Source organism: Gloeophyllum trabeum, assembly GCF_000344685.1.
Source record: "Gloeophyllum trabeum ATCC 11539 unplaced genomic scaffold GLOTRscaffold_00018, whole genome shotgun sequence".
Taxonomy (NCBI): Eukaryota; Fungi; Basidiomycota; class Agaricomycetes; order Gloeophyllales; family Gloeophyllaceae; genus Gloeophyllum; species Gloeophyllum trabeum.
In genome coordinates, this window is record NW_006920427.1 from 264,470 (window position 1) to 284,110 (window position 19,641).

Genomic DNA, 19,641 nt, shown 5'->3' on the forward strand with positions numbered 1-19,641 from the left:
GGTGTGGATGCTTGGAGGGTGTCTAATGATTATGATTGTCTCGTCAAAGGGGGTATGTACGTATATCGCAGGACGTACAATGATCGTCAAATATGGATACATTATAATGATACACGACGAAGGTCCTTCAGGGTAGTCTATAAATGTGTAGGTGGGGAATGAAGAACCAAACACGGTGCGTACAAGTGACCCGTGTGGGGATAAATAAAATGGCGACTTCCGATGACTGAAGCCTATAGAAATAGGAATGAAACAGTCCGAATAAACCCAAGCTGACGTGAAGGAGACCCATTACGGGTGCGGTCGGCGGCGGCGACGGGGGTGTCGAGACGGACTTGGCGAACCCTCACTGCTTTGCTCCGGGTTCCGTGCATGGAGTGGTGGACGCTGCAGACGCCCCGATGGGATCGCCAGCGCGGGAGCTATGGGTTGGGCATGCGCATGGAAGAGCATGGTGAAGAGCGAAAGAAAGGCAGGAATGAATATGATGGTCCTCATCGTCGGGGGTGGTATAAGGACTAAGAGGGACACCCGCTGTCAGAACGCACGGATACGATCGGGCGGGAAGCTACATTTGCTCACCTAGTGCTCTGAAGTCCTGTCGATCAGCGGGAGCTGAGAGGTATAATCGCCGCGCTCAAGCAAACGCTCGAAGAATGCAGAAACTTGAGATGAAAGGAAGCGCCGTATGTTTCTTATAACGCAAGACGAGCCGCACGGTGGAAAGTAGACCACGCTCGGCGAGGGCGAGACAAAATTACAATATGTTTCAACGCGCCCAGGAACGAGCGGTGTGCCAGTCTATTCCCAGCACTCCAGCTCGCGGTGCCGGGTGGGTGAAACGGCCGAGAATGAATTGGGCGAATTTTTGAATACCGGCCAAGCACTGGCCAGCCTTTTATACAGGAGTGATGACTAGAGATTATCAGGGATCAGTCCGGTCAACGGCTAACATGCTTGTAAAGAGACGTTTTAATCGTCATCGAGCCAGCAGGGTGTTCGCATATCGTCCTCGTGGTGAGCGTGTTGAGGGGGAGGTCGTGTGTAGTAATGACCGAGAGGGTTACATATTTAGACTGCAGACGGTGTTTCCGAAGCTTCGCCTTGCCAAGGGAAGACATGCAAAAGATGGGTTCATATTGGGTTCATAGCTAGAGTTGCGTCGACTTGGGAGAGACACTTGGGAGACTAGAGGAATCAATGGGAGCAAAGGAGCCTCGTTCGAATGGCGGCCTGTGCGTACGAAAGTGGGCGATATTCCACTCTTCGTTCACCTGGCCCATCACACGTGCCGGAGCTCGCCTCGAATCGTCACCCTAAGAAAGTCCAGGCATATACAGGCGCAGGAAAGATGACGATGGCTCCCACAAGACAGAGTCCCCAGTCCAGCAGACGAAAATCCATCAAAAACAGCAGCTTTGATTTTAGACCAACAGGCTGGCACTTGAGCGGAGTAACCGTAGCGGTGGTGGACACGATGACAACCGCCGCGCCTTGATGATTAAACATTCTCCATACTGGACGAAAGTAAGACGATGAAAAAGACGACGTAGACCTGTTATCCGACGTCGACGACAGTGAGCACGACGGACTGAGGAATGAGGACTCGGCTAGGCTATGGAAGCTGCTATGGACCTGGTTTCCGACGCGACGTCAGATCGACTTCGAGCTCCGCCACCCACCGGCGCTGCATCTAACCTGCGACAACGACGTCGAGCTTGTAATACTTCCTAGCCTTCCTGCATACTTCTATACACTATCGGGACGCAGACTGTTGGAGGTTGAAACACCAAAATGACAAAACACAGCAAGAACAACACCGCGTCCTCCGTGTTCTCATACGCGGAGTACAAGAAACTGGACTATGGGACGAAACGGGTACGTCGATCTTAACGCCCTCTGCATAGCCGAGATGACAGACGTTGAGTAGCAACGGTTAGGAAATGAATCGATGCGCCGCTTCGATGCGTGCTCGCTATGCTTGCAGCGCGTGCGGGACCCCGTAGCCTGCAGTCAAGGGCACCTCTTTTGCAAGGAATGCGTCTACACGGATCTACGTACGTCTTTCAGTGCCATCTATTGGAGAACCTAGGTGATGGACTGTGCGGGTATGCAGTGACGCAGAAGAAAGACATAAAGAGACAGAAGGAGCGGCTGGAGCAGATGAAACGCGAGGCGGAAGAGGAGAGGGAGAGGGCGAAGGAGGCTGCGCGGGAGCGGGTCCTACTGGAGTTTGAGAAGGGTCAGTTGGGCTTGGGCAAGTCGTCCTTGACCGGCCTCACTACATCATCGAAGGATGACACGAAAGAGCGTACGTAGTTGCCAGCCTTCTATCCTAAGTCGCAACTCACAGTTTGACCTACGCCAGCCCGGGGAGTGAAGCGGAAGTTTGAGTTCGATGCATCGACGGTGGATACGCTCACCCGCGAAGCCGAGGAGGCTGCTCTCCGACAGATAGAGCGCGAGCAGGTGGAGCGTCTGCGCGCCAAACTCCCCGACTTCTGGTTGCCTTCGCTGACGCCTACGTACACGAGCCGCGAGCTTCCGAGCTCTTTCAAAGACATCAAGATACAGACGACGTGTAGAGGCGGGGAGCCAGCACATCCCTTATCGTATGTCTAACTTTCCTAGTACGGCCGCGCTGCTGCTGATTGTGTTTAAACAGCCTGAAGAACCTGGTCCCCGTACAATTCACGTTCTTGGAACGGAAGAGTACTGCACAGTCTGTGGCATCCACGCCGGCATCCACGTCGACTGTATCGGACAGCGCCAAACCGAAAGGCGAGGAGAATGCCGAGGCGATATGCCCATCATGTAAAAAGACGCTATCGAATAGCATCATCATGTTCCGTGCGTTGAAGGTTCCCTCCCTTATTTTCGTAAGGAACTGAGTAGGTCTCGTCTTGTAGTCATGAAGCCCTGCTCGCACGTCGTCTGCAAAACATGTACAGAGTCCCTCATTCGGCCCTCAAAGCAATGCGTGGTCTGCGATAAGGAGCTGGGTGAGAAGGATATCATAGAATTAAAGCGGGAAGGTAAGTAGCCACTCTTCTCAGACCACTCCATGCTTAGCGGCACTCTGCAGGAACGGGTTTCGCAGGTGGCGGCATCGCCGAGACGAGGAAGTCTGGCATAGCCTTTCAGGGATAGGTTTCGACCGATCTGCTCTCGTTGTACGGGTACAGACTTAAAATCTCTGAGCTTTCCCTTGTACCGTTCCCAGTGCGTTAGCTCTGTCATTTCCCTATAGGAATGATGATACCGGTTCGAGCAGTCCACGTCCCCTTGCTTCGTCGCCAGCCATGTCTCGCTCGCAAGGTTTCCCTGTAGCTGTGCGTCCACCCACCCATGCCCTGAACTCCCGCTCTCTCGCACTACGCATGTTATAGGGACATCGGTGATATCTCCTTGTTCGGAACTATTGGTCGAGTGCCGTCGGTGACCACCTGCGAATTTATGTGAGGGCGCGTCATGTAATATAGCAGGACACGTGCCGGCGTGCGTCCTGTTTCCGGCTTTCTCGTACTCTCCTCTTTGCCTGTCATTCGCCCTAATCGTGCTCAGATCCGACTGCTGGCATCGAGTGCACACGTCTGGCATCGTCAAGGCTGCGTGACCGCAGGATCGCATCATGGATTGGGGGCTCTCGGACAATGCCCAAATCCCAGTACTCACGTTGCCCTACGAGCTCCTCCGCGCAATCTTTGCCTTCCTAGGAGACCCAAGTCGCTAACTCGTAGTCTGTCGAGCTTTCTACGAGGCAGCCTACCCACGTTTATCGGACGATTATCATCGATGAAAGGCCCGACGAAAGGGGCCGTCGTAGGCGTGGACCGCTCGACACGCTTGCGGCGCACCCGCATCCTAGGGTTCATGTTCACCATGTGCGTCTAGGTGTCATCAAGTCAACATATTCTCCGAGTCTGTTCTGATATGTTTTCCCTTTACCCCCGTGTCCTAAAGACGGCTCCGTAGGGGGATATGTACACTCGGACTTCATTCGGTCCTCTGAGCTTTCCAAACTCCCGACTCTCACTACATATATCTTGAAGATATGCTACAAGTTGGACATCCCACTTTTTCCAACTCTCGGTTTCGGTCCGTTTACGCCGACAGCGTGTTCACTGAAGCCTTGCGCGCGCTTGCTGCCTGCTCGATGTTGTCCTTTGTCCGTTTGGACCCATACTCCGCTACTTGGCTGAACGCTGTTCACATTCCTATGCTGGAACTTCTCAGCAACATAACGGCCCTGACGAGTGTGGCCTTTGGCGAAGTCGATGAGCACTTCTTTGTAGGCGTCGCAGCATGGTCGAAAATGGCACCTGCTGTCCGTGAGCTGGATATCATGGTACGTCCTCCCGTTGAATAACATGGCACATTATTTTACATCTAATGTCCTACGGTATTATCGAGAGTGTGCCTGCAGGTCTGGCTCCAGCAGCAAGGGACCTGTCCAACATAACCCACCTTACACTGGGCTGCATGACACGGATTTCTCTCTACGGGTTGTCACGGATGCTGCAGGGCTTGCAACAGTTGGAGGCTCTCCTTGGGCGTATGCTACAACGGACATGGAGGGTCTGACGATGTGCGCACCTCCCGCCCCAGCTTCTTACAACCACTCAGCGACAAACTGATCTTTACCTAGCCTTCCGTTCCACTTGAAGGTGAAGCTGACCTACGGTCACCTACCGAGGCTTCGTCTTCTGACGGTCTACGCCAGCGTCCAAAGTCTCCCCTATTTCCTATCCTTCCTAAAGCCACTCTTCTCCTGCTCCCCTCTGCAGCAACTTCAGCTCGTCTATCACCTGGACGCTATGTCAGATCGCCGTCGCAAGAGTATTCGCGTGAGCGTTCGAAGCGCATTGATCGGCTTCGTCGGAGAAAACAAGGAAACGATTTTCCGAATCCCACTTCTCGCATGAGTAGTCAAGACGTATGGGTTGACTTTATCAAAGAAAACAGGGAAACGATCACCGGGATCCTGAAAGGATCCACCGGTTGTAACGCAGTGGTTGACTTCATCGAAGAAAACAGGGAAATGATTATGCGGATCCTGCGGATCCGGCTCGATAATGATAGAGTTGCAATAAAATAAAATAAAAAGAAAAAGAAAAAAGAAAGATTGGGACTGGCTCAGAGAGCCATGTGGCAGTTGTGGCTTTGAGGCCCTTGGGACCGAAATCTGCGTTACTCTCGGGCCTATGCTCCACAAATCGCCCTCAGAGCCCCGAAGTAGGAACAAAGCAGCTAGTGAGTGACTGATTGCATGTTTTACCGTAAAATCCGAGTGTAAATACTACTAAAATCGAATTTGTCCGGCCCCTCCGGGGCCATACTAATACTCAACCCATCCATCGTTCTCTGAGATATATCTCCTATAAAATGGCAGCTGAAACCATGAGAAAGTCTACAGCTAGGCCATGCATATTTTCTGAAGGCAATTCAAGCCCAAAATACTGTAATTCTTCAATTTAGGGTGCTCCGGGGCAAGTGACTTCTTATATCGAACATTCAAAGCAAACACCACTCCCCCACAATTCCACAAAAGAGGTTTAGCATTGAATCTGTAGTTTGCACGCTTTCCCCCCTCCACACCGCCTTACAAGGTCTGAATTACTGCGGATATCTGTAAATGTGGTGACACCCAGTCAGGCCAACTGCGCAGAGGATATTTCATTAAAAATAATTCTGTAAATCTACTGCTGTGAACTGTCTAACTGCTGCTGAGTGCAGAACACTTAGCATTCACTGCTCCATAAAAACTCTGCATGGACATCAAGGTCTGTTGGTATGATTTGGGGTAATGGATATCAAGCCGCATCTACCTTCATATATATGGTCTCAAGTATACAGTACACACAGGTATTTTACCTATTGTACTCGCGTACGGGAGCTCGTCCGACACCTGTCATGGCAGGCACAAATCGAGTTCTCGGGGAGAGCCACAGCAGCCGTTGCGGCGCCTCTGGCACAGCCACTCGATAACTCGTTGAGTTTGGTAGGTTCGTCCCACGAAATGGCACAGCCACTCGATATTGATATCGAGCAACCATATGCGTAACCTCCCGCGGATCCTGAAGGAACCCACCTCCTCCTGGCTAGAACATGTTTGGTCGGAGTACACTATCCACGCGTGTCTTTCAGTTGGCCTGAGGAAGGTGAGACGGCCGAGCCCACGTGAGCAGCAATACGCTCAGCTGCTCGTTCTTCAATATTGGCTGCTTTGGAGATCCGAGATCCGCCATGGGCAGTCAGTGCCATGTCGAATGGTCGTACCTACTCCTGTAGATGAGGAAGCAACTATGGGTTGCTGTCGCCCTGTGTATTTGTTGACTCGTAATGATGTTGAAGCATTCTTGAACAGATCTAACCGTTAAGGCGCATATAGACAGTGTACATTGATCTGCGCCGGGAAGCCGCGTTTGGGGCTGATGCAGTACCGCCGGTTCTGGACGTAGCACGGCGCGACCTTCCACGAGAGGCGGCAGTGCTGCATGATGGACGTCAAGACAGAGGGGGGCGAGAGGTTTACTCGTTCGAACCAGTAGGGGCGACAACGGGAGAGGCTCTGCTAGGTATACTGCAGAACCGTAACCTTACGCGCAATGGCAGTCGCGGGAAGAAAGGAGGACGAGGCATGTCGGCAGATCTATCATGCTTTCTCAGCCTGATCTGCCTAAGAATACAGGTAGACGTCAGAGGCGAGTCAGATGCAAAGGCTATAAAGCCGCTGTCCCCACAGACACGGACGGGTGTGCCGTACCAGTCTCCTCGCGAACTTGAACGACAGTATGTCCTTCCCAACAATCCCGCTGCGAGAGCTAGGAAAGACCGGCGTGAATATCCCCGCAATCGGTCTCGGGGCGATGGGCATGAGCGAGTTCTACGGCGAGTCCAACGAAGCTGAGAACATAGCCGTTCTCGAACGGGCCATCGAGCTCGGGTGCACGCACTGGGACACGGCGGACATGTATGGTTGGGGGAAGAACGGTATGAATTCACGCGTAATGAAGGAAAGCATCCAAACACTAACAAGGACCATAGAGGAGCTGCTGGGCAAAGTGCTGTCCGATCCCGCCAAGCGTTCCAAAGTCTTTCTGGCGACGAAGTTCGGTAACATGCGCGGGCCCAACGGCGAGTTCCTCGGTATCAATGGCAAGCCAGAGTACGTCCGGCAGCAGTGCGAGACGTCGCTCAAGCGCCTGCGTGTCCAACAAATCGACCTTTACTACCAGCACCGCGTCGATCCCAACACGCCCATCGAGGAAACAGTGGGGGAGATGGCTAAGCTCGTGAAGGAGGGGAAAGTCCGCTTCCTCGGTCTGTCAGAGTGCTCCGCCACGACCCTGCGGAGGGCACACAAGGTCCACCCCATTGCCGCCGTGCAGATCGAGTACTCGCCGTGGACACTGGATATTGAGCAGAACGGGCTGCTGGCGACGGCGCGTGAGCTGGGCGTCACGATCGTCGCGTACTCACCTTTGGGCCGGGGCATGCTTACTGGCAAGTACCGCTCTCCCGACGACTTCCCTGAAGGCGACTTCCGTCGCTTCAACCCCCGCTTCTCGCCCGAAAACTTCCCCCACAACCTTGCGCTGGTCGATGAGTTCCAGTCGCTGGCGCAGAAGAAGGGATGCACGGCCAGTCAGCTTTGCCTCGCGTGGGTCTTGAAGCAGGGAGAGGATATTGTAGCGATCCCGGGCACGAAGAGGGTCAAGTACCTTGAGGAAAATATCGGTGCGGCGGGAGTAGAGATTTCGGACGAGGAGAGCAAAGAGATTAGGGCCGTTATTTCGAGGATAGAAATCAAGGGCACGAGGTATCCCGAGGCAGGCATGAAGTCAGTTGGCTTGTAGGGGATGTACGGTACACGGTACTCAGCGAGGCTGTTCGTACTGGTTCATATTTGCGAGAGCCTCGTAGAAGTTTTTCAGTCAGATACAAAAAATCATTCATGCAGTTCACAGTTCGCAGCGAGCCTACCGTCCACAAGTCAGACGATTTCACCCTCTGGACAGTTGCAGCAGGGGATACATACAGCATTCATTTGTCCCTGTTTGTGGCGTTTCGCTACCATGTCCTCGACTCGGATTGTCCTGGACCACCATCGAATGACCATCCCTATTGCGTCGCTCATGCGAGTTGTGGAAGTTCCCCTTCTCGAGTCGATGCCTGCTTTCTCAAAAACCGCCTCGTATTGCTGGCTGTGAAAGGTGCTTTTGACCCCTGAATTTCGACAGTCGAGGACGGCTGAACCTCGCGTTATCATCCGACTCTCGCGTATGTAAAGGAGCTTCATTGCAAATGATATTATGCACTTCACGGCCCGCTCTGCTTGCGTATTTGCTTCTTCGCTCGTCTTCTTTGCCGGTTTCAATCTGAATGACGCTGGAAAGGAGTGCCCGTGACCATAGCTGTCCGTCCTGTGGACGGGCGAAAGGACGTATATATAAGTGTCTTTCGCATAGCTGTTGAGACCGGGGGTAGCGGAACGTCCATCTGTACTCTCACCTCTCGAACCTGTTGAGCTGCCAATGTTGGTCAGACTAAGCCTCCTCGGGCTCTTAGCATTCGCTCCAGGAGGCCGCCCTGGGGTGCTCGCGGTGCAGGATCCGACGCGTACAGACTGGGCTCAGTCTAACGCTACCGGGATCCGCATACAAAACGGATTCGAAAGAGTGTATCTACAGGTATGGTCATGTCATTCACCTGCACTCCCGCTATCCTACCTCGTCAATCACGTAGCCCTTTGGGACGAACGGTATACGTGTGCGAGCAAGCTTGATGCGCGACCCTACCGGCACAGAGCTCTCAGCCCTACTCGACCCGCCCCTCGAAGGTCCAGGAGGTAACCAAGGCCTATCCTACTCCGAAACAATCGGCTACCTCGGAAACGGCACCCTGCAGAACGGTAATCTAATAGCCACAGTATTGAATGGCGTGCTCTCCTTTTACCGAGCCGAATCGAACGGTTCCCTCAGCCTCCTCACATCGGAATATACAGACGACAAGGCGCTGCCTCCGAGGTACTACCGCCAGGACTTCAGATCGCCCAGCTTTGCGGCGGAGTACTCCTTCACGTCGTCTCCGGACGATCAGATCTATGGAACGGGACAGCAGGCGTGCTGCATGGACAATACTGTGAATAAGAAGGGCCAAGTGGTCGATCTAATCAACTTCAATTCCCAAGTGCCGATACCTATGTTCATGTCCAGCAAGGTATTCTTTGGTAGACTCTTGTTGGCTTGCGTTCGGATAACTAACGGAGTCTATAGGGCTTTCTTCAGTTCTTCAACATGCCCAGCCAGGGTCGTCTGGGTCCGATCACTGCACTTTGAATTTGAGCTTACTTGACTGATGAAGCATCGTAGAGTTTGGCGCTTACAGGACAAGGTTTGTCACGAGTGAGGCAACGGTCGTGGACTACTGGATGTACGTGGTACACAGTCGCTAGTTTCAATACACTGCTCACCCCATTGCAGTACCACAGCATCTCCGGGCGACTATGACACCCTCCAGGAACAATACACTGCCGTTACTGGTGAGTGTCTGACCGTCACATCTTTTCCGTCGGGGATCCTATCGTTCCTACAGGAAGGCAGCCAATACCGCCAGAGTGGAGTCTCGGGTACCAGCAGTCGAAGCTTAGGTACTACAACGAAACGCAGGTCATCGACCTGGCTCAGCGATTCCATGACGAACAAGTTAATGTATCCCTCATCGTTGTAGGTTAGTACCTGGCCTCTCCAGCCGTACTACTGCGTGTCCTGAGCTATTCTCTGTTTCCCAGACTTCTTCAACTGGAAATATCAAGGCGACTGGTACATTTTTTATGTCGCCCTGACTGTCTATGATAGCTCACCAAGGATTCGATCACTCAGGTCGTTCGATCCCGAGTACTGGCCTGACCCTGCTGGCATGGCTGCGCAGGTCAAGGCTCTGACAGGCGCGGAGATGATGGTCTCGTTATGGCCTAGCGTGGAAGATCTCTCAGTGAACTATCTTACGCTGCAAGAAAACGGTTTGCTTGCAACGACTCGCGACGGACCTGGAATCCAGGACTCGTTTGCCGGAGTTTACACCCGGCTGGTCGATAGCACGAACCCGGCTGCGCGAGAATTCCTATGTAGGTCTTGTTATCAGCTGCGCCTGATGACTGATACTCAATTTCTATCCTACGTGAAGGGAGGCGTCTGAATGACAGTTACTTCTCTAAGGGTATTCACAATTTCTGGATTGATCAGGCAGATGGTAAGGATAACAACCGTTCCCTGCATCTTTTCACTAACTCGGAGAATTAGGCGGAACTCTCGGGGAGCCATTCGAGAACAGTGAGCAGTGCCTTCCTTCCTGCACGCTACAATTCTGATACAATCTTCGGTTAGATGGCGGTGTCATCAACTCTCTGCCTTTCGCCCGGGCGTTCACTCAGTATTTCGTTGGTACTCAAGAAGGCGCGGGGAAGGCGTATCCGTGGTTACACCAGCAGGCTATCGAAGAAGGGTTCCGCAACCTCACCGATCCGGACCCTACGTCCAACGGATGCCAGTATATGTCCCTTACCCGCAGCACGTTCGCGGGGGGGCAGAGATTCTGCTCGTATTTGTGGAGCGGTGACACTTCATCCAGATTTGATGTCCTCCTCCAGCAGGTCACTGCTGGCGTGAGCGTCGCAGCATCCGGAATATCTTCCTGGACCTTGGATATTGGTGGTTTTACGGGGCTGGATGTGGACACGGCATACGTGAGTCAGCTGTTTTGTATCTCAGATCTGAGCTCAGACCTACCTCGACACGTATGAAGGGACAGCAGCTTTTCGTTAGGTGGCTTGCTATGGGTACCTTCCTGCCATACGTGCGTTGGTACTTTCTCCTTATATTTGATATCCCGTGACCTGTCCCACTCCTGAAGATGCGCGTTCATGGGTAAGCTCGATGTAATCTCAAAATCATCGCACAAGTATTCACGAATCGCAGCGATCGTTTGTGCAACATTCCTGCTAATCCCACTCCATATCTGGCAAAAAACTGCCCTAATGAAGTATGTGCACCCGCCTGTGTATATAGATTCTCGGTTTGACAGAGGATATATAGCCATGGTCCTATGGCGATGAGAACTTCCAAATTATCAAGAAGGTAAGTAACCCCACACTCGATCCAGACTTTCTCACTTACCGCCCGCAGTACATCGCCCTGCGGTATCAGCTCGTCCCGTACATGAGAAGGCTTTTCCAGATGTTACACGCGACTGGGAAGACTATCATGAGGCCCTTGTACTATGACTTCTCGCTATCAGATGACACAGTCGTCAACGGAACCGCGGTCAATAACCCGCTCGTCGTACACCAGTTCATGCTCGGTCAGTGACAAATTGGATGCCTGCTAACATCTGTACCTTAATCCTCACAACGCCTTCAGGCCCAAGACTCCTTATATCGCCCGTGGGAGCTGAGAACGCTACCGCCAAGGACGTATATCTACCTCGCCTGCCAGAGTCTTGGATGGCGCAGAATTTATCATGGACCCACTGGTAACTGTTTCGGATAATTTGTATCGCGGATTCCTGCTGACAAGCCGGTAGGTGGAATGATACGGACTACGGTCAAGGGGGTGAGACGGTCAACGTGTATGCACCTCTTGACCAAATTCCGGTATTTTACTTGGGTCCCAAAGCGGACATTCTGTCCGGAAACATCTAGGTGAAGAGAAAGCCCGCTATGAATGTCCACAGACACCATCTCGGGAAATGAACATCCTGTAGGTCATGCTAGTTAGTCGATGGAATGCCACGAAATGGAAATATCTTCGCACCGTTCCGTGAGTTACATCGCCGTAATTTTTTTCACTAAAGCCTCCAGTTTAGTATCCAGCACCTCAGCCGCCTTCTTCAGCTCTCCGCCTTGACCAGCAGCAATAAGAGTCGAAGGAAGATCATAGATCACTTTAGCTCCCTTGCCGTCTGGCTCACCAATCACAAAGACTTTGGGAGGGACATAGTATCCTGCGACTGCATTGTGCGGGATCATTGTCTGCGCGATGAGTGGGTTCCCGAGCGTGTACACGCTCATCACTGGGAACGCGCCGTCGCTCCCAAGGTATGGGTTCAGCCAGGCATCGTGTCTCAGTTCACCGAAGAACCTGTCGTATGCCTTCGTTCGTCGCACGTTCTTTGTGACGAGAGAGGGACGCACATGAAATCTCGTGCCCCGTTGTCGGTTAGCGCAAGGACAGTCTTTTCTAACTCCTCCTTGCTGGCATTCGAGGTTAGAGCGCGCAGGAGGTCCTTTGACTGCGCTCGATTGAGTTCATCGTCTAGCCGCGAGAGGACTGTTGACACGGGCACATCCGTCTCGTACGTGACTCGCTGAACTTGGTAATCGAAGGTACTCTTGGACATTGTTCAGGACGGACAGGTGCGCTTCATGCATATATATTGCTGTTGAGTAATAAGCGCTCTCGGGCATCTTGGCGGTGTCCGACGCGAGTGAGGAGATGTACAGGGTCGAGCTGACATATCAGGATGTAACAAGGCTATCGCCTCGGGGAGTATGTCCGAGACGATCGCCTACAAGTCCCGACCATGGTCTCGCTATACATAGCAAGAAGCTGTTTGGTTGCATCCTGGTCAGGTGAAGGAGGAGGGAAGGAGGATAAGGCCTGCGTATCCCCGTTGGTCACTGAGAGGAGAACGCGTGGACGCGGAGGAGAAGGTACGTTTTACAGTAACATGCGCATAACGAGAAGCCAAGAGATATGCAATATGTTGGAAGACTCAGCTGGATCCAGTCTTCCGTTATCCGGACACATCACAAGGGCGCCACTGCAGAACTTACTCCCAATAACACGGCGCTTCGTTTGGACTACGAAAGAGCGCTGGTTCTGCTCTGTCAACCCTGAGCGCTCGAGGGTATGCCGAGCACGTAAGCAACCCTGACAGCGCAGTCCTCTTCGTCGAAGTAACTTGCAGAGTCTGGAGCCTCCCACCTTAGTGATCCTTCAGGACTCCGATTGGCCGAGAGTTTATTCGTAAAGTCAGATACCGAGAATATAGCTAGTCCGGCCTGTCGCAGAACCTTGCTTCCCTCACCTCCGTCTCTTTCAACAAAGTATCTATATGTTCCGGAGGCACGTAAACGTGCTCATCCACCACCCGCTTCAAGGTACGTATCTCCCTGATGAACCCTAAGAGCGCATGCCAAGGGTAACTTACGGGAAAAAGCGAGTCAAGCTCGAGGGACCATAGAGGGGAGTGATGACAGAGGGCCCGGAGCCAAGGAAGGAAGAAGGGGGAAGGCGGAGAGGAGTTATGCACTGACAGGACACGTAGATTCGGTAGACCAGAGCCATATGGAGAGAAGTCCCAGGATGAAATTGTGGACTCCTGCTAGGATGGTTAGTGAGCTGTAATGCTCGAGTTGGGAGCAAGAGCAGCCTACAGTGTTAAGGTTAGGTTGCGATTCCTGATATACGACCTGTAGGTCCTCGAGTTGTGACAAAGCCTGTAAGAACTTCAAAAGGGCGCGAGGGGACAGCTTGTATCCATGCCCAAACCTGAGGCGAGTGATATTGCGTAAGTATGGGTGCGCAGAGTGTAATTCTGTGACAGTGACAGCAGATGTGTCCTGAAGCCATGGGCAAGATATAACGCGATAACCACCGCATGAGATAAAGGTTGAAGTTAGGTGCGTCGATGATGCGCACCGAGATATGTAGTTCGCGGATGCTATGCATGTTCCTCAACCCTGCTGCAACCCCTACCAAGAAGGCCCCGTTTGGCTCACCGAAGCCGACCCTCCGGAGGTTCGGTATCGCTGTTAAAAATCCCAGTATGGCGGGTAGGTGCGTCATGTCCAAGCAGAAATCCAAGTACACCTCTGCTAGTTTCGACAATGAGACCAAACTTGATTGATGAAGGGCAATGGAGAGGAAGTCCTTGGTAACGAAGTACTCGTCGCGACAATGCGGCACGCAAAGAGTGTACGAGGTGAGGTTGGGAAGCTGCGAAAATTCGAAAGGCGAAATGAAGCTTGCATTGTCCACGTTCATCATCATCGCCTTTGGTACGTCCACTGAATATAACGGGACGTAAGCTTACAACCACCACCATTCTGAGCGTGATGGGCCATAAGGAGAACGCACCACAATGCCGCATACTCCTGACATATCGCGCAAGACGAGGTGGGGCGCGACCCTTGCAGTAATAGACGGTGATATCCCTGAAAACGATGGGAGCCAGGATTTCATAGAAAAGGAAGCAGACGCAGAGACATGTGCGGGGAATTGAGGCATCAGCGAAGAATATAGCGTGGAGAATCTCGTAAGGAAGCTTTAGTATTGGACTTTGTCGAGCTGTGCGTATGTCCATCACTGAGATTGTCTGAGCACCAAAATACTGAGCGAAGCGCTAGGTGAACGCTGGTGGTGCGCACTTGCAGCGCTTGCGACAACTTTGAAATACTTCAACTGTTTTACTGTGGCACCTAGAAATCGGTTAGACATCTCAAGTACACGGGAGCGGAATGAACAGCGCAGAACTCAGCCTGTAAACACAATTCTAGAAGAGGATCAACATCTCCCGCGGAGAGAGTCACAGCGACGGCAGGAAAGTCATTCAGGAATCCTCCGAAGGCTTTAAGCCTAGGGCGTCAGTGACGGGTCTAATATAAGGCCGATACCCAGGTATGTCTGTATAATTAGGACGTGTGAAATCATACATCCAATAAATCAAACTTTTCGTCAATTCATTGCCCGTGCTCCGGAATCAGACAATGAAGACATTCGTTACCTATGTGCTATCCAAGATTAAAGTCCAAGCATTCCATAATTCCAAAATTCGACATGGGCGCTTAGAGATTGCTGTACACGTCGGAGATGCTCAGATCACTGCGCTGATAGCAGAGTAAGATGCGCTTTCTCCCTCGTCACGTCTCCCGTGGTCAGTAATACCCCGTTCCCCTGCGTCCACATCGGGATACACCCCGAATCTCACCTCCTTCATTCCTGATTCTCTCATTAAAGCAGCGGCGGTTTCTCGACGTACAAAGACGTGCTCCGCCACCACCCGCTTCATTGTCTCCTTCGACCGGATAATGTAGAGGAGCTCCGCGGGGTTGTCACAGACGCTCGCGTCCATGGGCACGAGCTCAAGCGATCGCAGAGGGGAGCTGTCGACGAGAGAGCGAATCCAAGAGAACAGAGCGGTGTAGTCTGGTGCGGATGTTACATCCGCGTGATGCACCATGAAAGTGTGGAGGTTCCTCAACCCGCTTGGAGACAAGGACAGTCGTTCCAGAAGTAACTGGCAACATGGTGATGAATTTCGCTTCGGCATGGATGTATTAGGAGATAGATTCAGCACTTACCACGTCAAGCTCTGCAGGAATGTTATAGTAGGATACCGAAAGCTGCTCTACTTGCGGGAGAGACCATAAAGTGTCAAGGAGGGTGAGGGGAGACAGGGAATGGTCCGGCCCAAGCGTGAGGGACGTGATATTATGCAGGCCGGGGAGTACCTGTCGGAATCTTTCAGGATTGACTTCAGTCGCGTCCTGTGAACAAGAGCAACAACGGAAGTAGGTTGCTTTTTAACATCGCCGCTACCCTTCAAGAGATGGGCAGTGCATACCAGTACATGTAAGCCAGTGATATGAGGCACCCTCGGTAACCACTCCGCCGCTCTTACGAGGAACAAACCGCTCGGTCGGCCGAAGCCTACGCTCTTCAGCGCAGGCACGTCAGCCAAATCCGTCAATGTAGATATATAACTGCTTGTCAAATGAAAGTCCAAATAAACCTCCTTCAAGTTGGGGCATGATGCCATAGCATGAAGGGCTGCCCCGACGAAGGCGAGTGGGACGAACTGCAGTCGCCGGTTCCGCGGGGTAGAGAGCGTGTAAGAGCAGAGGTTATAAAGCCTGGCAAGCGATGCGGTCCACATGAAATCTGATGTTTGGATGTACATATCTCTTGCTAGTATAGTTTACGTTCAATACAATATGCACAATGAGGAAAGCACTGCGGGCAAGCACCAATGTACAGACACTCGCAACCGTTCCCAGTCAAAGTGCACCTTACTAGGAGCTGACGGAGGACATGGATCCGAAAGTCAAGGAAGGGGGAGGGGTATTCATTGTATGTCCAGTAATTTTATAGGTTCTTGCCCGCAGTGAGATCTAAACATTCGGAAGACGCACCGACGTGCCGCACTCTCCTGACGCAGCCTATCAAGTCAGGGTGTTTCTCTACAGCGCTCAGGGCTCTTCCAGTTCTTCCTTTGTATCCATCGTCGAATACAATCTCATTGTATACGAGAGGAAGAGCAACGTCGTAGAACGCGCGACATACCCGCAGACTGGCTAGCAGGCTGTGGGAGTCAGGTACAGCTTGGAGAATGGCTTCAATCAGTTCGTATGGCAGAGACAGAATCGTAGGCATCGGAAGAATATTCGTCAAAGCTGGCTAGCCAACAGATTGTAACCAGAGATATTCTGGAGCTGCTTGAATCTGCTTGATCGCCCGCGTGACGTCACGCATTCATCTGCGACGTTCTGAAGCGTTCTGATTTGGTTCTGATTGAGCTACTTATAGGCTTACAACTTATACGCCACGCTGTCGAGTGAGTCACGCACCAGTCATGATGTATCAATACTAGTGGTAAGTACCCGCAATATTGGGGAGGGGAGGATGGCAGAAACCGCGGAGAGCGATAACAATGGTGCAAACAGCACCTTATGATCGTGCCGATTGGTTTCGCCGTTCTGCTGCAAACCACGTCAGGTTCTCTTAGATGTCTCTGTCTTGCAGTTATGCTCACATAGGTATGGAGATAGGCAGGCATCCTTTCGGGATCTGATCCAAGTAATTATGATTATAATGATCCATTCAAGCTGTGGGCTATCCAAGGAGGCCAGTATTCAATTGCGCAAGGCCATATTGTCCACCCTAGGCCCCACTTCTAATGCTCCAAGCATTACAGCCCTCATTATCGTTATCTCGCGGATATGCTTCCTGCTCTTGTGGCGCATGCGCCAACCGAGAGTTGTGGCCGAAATTATTGGCGGCATTGTGTTAGGCCCGACCGTCATGGGACGCATCCCTAAGTTTAGCACCACGATATTCCCGCAAGAGTCTATCCCCATACTCAATCTCTGCGCGACACTGGGCCTAGTTCTCTTCCTATTCCTCGCTGGCTTGGAGATTGACCTGCAACTCATCAAGCAGCATGCGAGGACATCTGCAGTAGTATCGGCTGCGGGATCAATAATCCCGTTCGCTTTCGGTTCACTGCTATCCTTGGCGCACTATCGAGCATTTATGGACGACTCCGTGAATTTCGGACACTTCGCCCTGTTCACCTGCATCTCTGTCGGTATTACGGCGTTCCCCATCCTGTGCCGAATGCTGGCCCAGCTCGAACTATTCAGCGCACCGCTCGGAGTCATCGTCTTGTCAGCCGGCGTCGGGAACGACGTCGTGGGATGGATCCTACTCGCGCTCGCTGTTACCCTGGTAAACTCCACCACTGGCCTCGCTGCCCTGTGGATCCTCCTGATATGCATCGGCTACACGCTCTTCCTCATATATCCCGTGCGCTGGCTCTTTCGATGGATCGGCCAAGCGACCGGAGAGCTGGGTACGGGAGAACCGTCAAGCATCATGATGGCTTGCGCTATCATGATGCTTTTGGTCTCCGCTTTCTTCACAGATATCACTGGTTTGCACGCTATATTCGGTGAGCATGACAGTCTGGATGGCAGATGGCAAGCTAATTCAGGATTAGGGGCATTCATATCGGGATTGATTATACCTCGCGATAAGCAACTGTCCATCGCTATGATGAAGCGCCTCGAACCAGTCGTATGGAATATATTCCTACCTGTAGTAAGTCAAGACGACGACTGGGGTATTTACGCTCTTTCAGGACACTCCTCCAGTATTTCGCGTTATCGGGTCTCAAGACTGACCTTGGGCTGCTAAACACTGGCAAAGCCTGGGGATTTACCATTCTCGTATGCCTCCTGGCATATATGGGCAAACTCATCGGCTGCGGCGGTGCCTCCAAATTGATGGGGTTCACCTGGCGCGAGTCAGCCGCCATAGGAACGCTGATGAGCTGCAAGTGGTGCGTATGAACGAGTACAGAACTGGCACGCTCATGACGGACGTTTTCCAGGCTACTCGAACTAATCGTGATCAACTTCGCGTTGCAAGCAAAGGTCTTCCCGAGCATCGTCTTCGCCATGTTCGTCGTACACGCCGTCGTCCTGATGGTCATCATAACGCCCGTGACCGGCTGGATATATCCCGCTCGGTGTCGTTCTCAACAATCGGACACGCCTGTCTGCGGGGCCTCGGATACGAGCATTTCGGGAGTATGAGTAGAGTTAATGGGGCAGGGCGCGAAGTAATAGAGATTCATATCAGCCATAGATCGCCTCTCGCAGGATTCTATGCATGAGTTTCGGCTCACGCTTCGCCCTTCCAGGATGCATGTCTTGCACCACGGTCGGTGCTATAGATCATAAATGTATAGATGCCGAGTGCCTATCGCGAGCGTCTCGAAATACCTGTCTATCCGCAGTGTGATTAGAGGAACATCGATCGATCGCAGGAATCGCTAGATGCTCAAGTTTTGTACGACAGAAGAGGTTTCAGTCACGACGTCCGCGGCTGGTAAGATAGGGCCAGTCCATACACGACTACCTTGGTCACACCGTGACAATCACGTGTTTTGCCTATATATGGCAGGTCAGTGTAAGGAAATCGAGGAGATCATCGATAGAAATCACCACTGTCGAGCTTATTATAATCTCCATGGGTCGAGATCCTCAAATGTTTTTTATAGGAACTATTTGTATGTACTGTATCTTTGATTCCTATAAAAAACATCTGTGGTTTTCTACCTGTGCCCAAAGTTATAAGACCGACTTCGTGCTTTCCCCGCCAAGTGTGACAAAAATAGTCACGTGATAGTAGTCGTACATGAGCTGGCCCTATCTTAATAGGATGGGAACAGAAACAGGCCAGTTATTGCAGGAGATGACATGTCATCAAACAGTCGGTAAAAAATCAGGCTAGCTAATATGCAATACAACATTGAATGACAGTGTCGACATCTTTTAGGGAGGACATCTCATGCATCTAGTAGCCCATGGCTTTCACAAAAGGTGACAACCACTGCTGGGCGTGGAACCTTGTACAGGATGAGGTTAGTCATTTCTCTCCGGCAGGAGATGGATTCAGTTTGGTTAGACAGGACTCGTTCGATCATTTCCTCGTTTGCCTTGACGAAGTCGATTAAGCCATTCGAACCGCTCACATGCATACTCCCGTGAAGGCTGGGTGAGACAAGCTCTAGTACACGCAGGGGAGCACGGCCAAAGAGTGCTTTGAGGAAGGAGACGATGTGGGAGATGTTGAAGAAGGAATATTGGAACCTCAGCACGCGAAGGTTCGGCAGGCTGACGTGTGGCGGGAAAGGACACTAGGTAAGATCAGCGAGGGTACTTTCTGCGAAGACATGAGAGCAGTGCCCACATTCCTATGGTCAACAAGCGGGTCGGTCGACTCATATAATGAGTAGACCAGGGAGAGCTCCTCCAGCTGAGGCAGACCTTGTAGGATCCCCGAGAGTGCGTGG

General features: G+C 52.0%; 6 protein-coding genes across 6 annotated transcripts; 4 read left to right on the forward strand and 2 right to left on the reverse strand.

Moving 5' to 3' along the window:
• Positions 1 to 1,794: 1,794 nt before the first annotated feature.
• On the forward strand, positions 1,795 to 3,296 carry GLOTRDRAFT_141327 (uncharacterized protein; the record flags this gene model as incomplete). Its single annotated transcript, XM_007872528.1, has 7 exons — positions 1,795 to 1,878; positions 1,931 to 2,057; positions 2,117 to 2,311; positions 2,369 to 2,612; positions 2,666 to 2,850; positions 2,910 to 3,035; positions 3,086 to 3,296. 7 exons carry the CDS (start codon positions 1,795 to 1,797, stop codon positions 3,148 to 3,150), a joined length of 1,026 nt encoding a protein of 341 aa, XP_007870719.1. The 3' UTR covers positions 3,151 to 3,296.
• Positions 3,297 to 6,937: 3,641 nt separating this feature from the next.
• Positions 6,938 to 7,988, forward strand: GLOTRDRAFT_112616 (aldo/keto reductase). Its single transcript, XM_007872529.1, has 2 exons — positions 6,938 to 6,993; positions 7,048 to 7,988. The coding sequence occupies exons 1-2, from the start codon at positions 6,972 to 6,974 to the stop codon at positions 7,857 to 7,859; spliced, it is 834 nt and encodes a 277-aa protein (XP_007870720.1). The 5' UTR covers positions 6,938 to 6,971; the 3' UTR covers positions 7,860 to 7,988.
• A 549-nt stretch (positions 7,989 to 8,537) lies between these two features.
• GLOTRDRAFT_141329 (uncharacterized protein) lies at positions 8,538 to 11,701 on the forward strand (the record flags this gene model as incomplete). Its single annotated transcript, XM_007872530.1, has 18 exons — positions 8,538 to 8,693; positions 8,749 to 9,222; positions 9,279 to 9,321; positions 9,375 to 9,435; positions 9,486 to 9,544; positions 9,598 to 9,732; positions 9,794 to 9,824; positions 9,885 to 10,129; positions 10,189 to 10,254; positions 10,305 to 10,334; positions 10,389 to 10,747; positions 10,807 to 10,857; positions 10,915 to 10,928; positions 10,980 to 11,043; positions 11,097 to 11,138; positions 11,187 to 11,361; positions 11,421 to 11,532; positions 11,584 to 11,701. 18 exons carry the CDS (start codon positions 8,538 to 8,540, stop codon positions 11,699 to 11,701), a joined length of 2,235 nt encoding a protein of 744 aa, XP_007870721.1.
• Positions 11,702 to 11,824: 123 nt separating this feature from the next.
• Positions 11,825 to 12,139, reverse strand: GLOTRDRAFT_49892 (uncharacterized protein; the record flags this gene model as incomplete). The annotated part of the gene is made up of 1 exon (XM_007872433.1): positions 11,825 to 12,139. A coding segment is annotated over one exon (315 nt), but the record flags the coding sequence as incomplete, so codon positions are not given.
• A 2,738-nt stretch (positions 12,140 to 14,877) lies between these two features.
• Positions 14,878 to 15,822, reverse strand: GLOTRDRAFT_133582 (uncharacterized protein; the record flags this gene model as incomplete). Its single annotated transcript, XM_007872531.1, has 3 exons — positions 14,878 to 15,300; positions 15,365 to 15,550; positions 15,628 to 15,822. 3 exons carry the CDS (start codon positions 15,820 to 15,822, stop codon positions 14,878 to 14,880), a joined length of 804 nt encoding a protein of 267 aa, XP_007870722.1.
• A 175-nt stretch (positions 15,823 to 15,997) lies between these two features.
• Positions 15,998 to 18,379, forward strand: GLOTRDRAFT_118216 (Sodium/hydrogen exchanger; the record flags this gene model as incomplete). Its single annotated transcript, XM_007872532.1, has 6 exons — positions 15,998 to 16,133; positions 16,836 to 16,907; positions 16,978 to 17,733; positions 17,782 to 17,882; positions 17,936 to 18,123; positions 18,175 to 18,379. 6 exons carry the CDS (start codon positions 15,998 to 16,000, stop codon positions 18,377 to 18,379), a joined length of 1,458 nt encoding a protein of 485 aa, XP_007870723.1.
• Between the last annotated feature and the right edge of the window lie 1,262 nt (positions 18,380 to 19,641).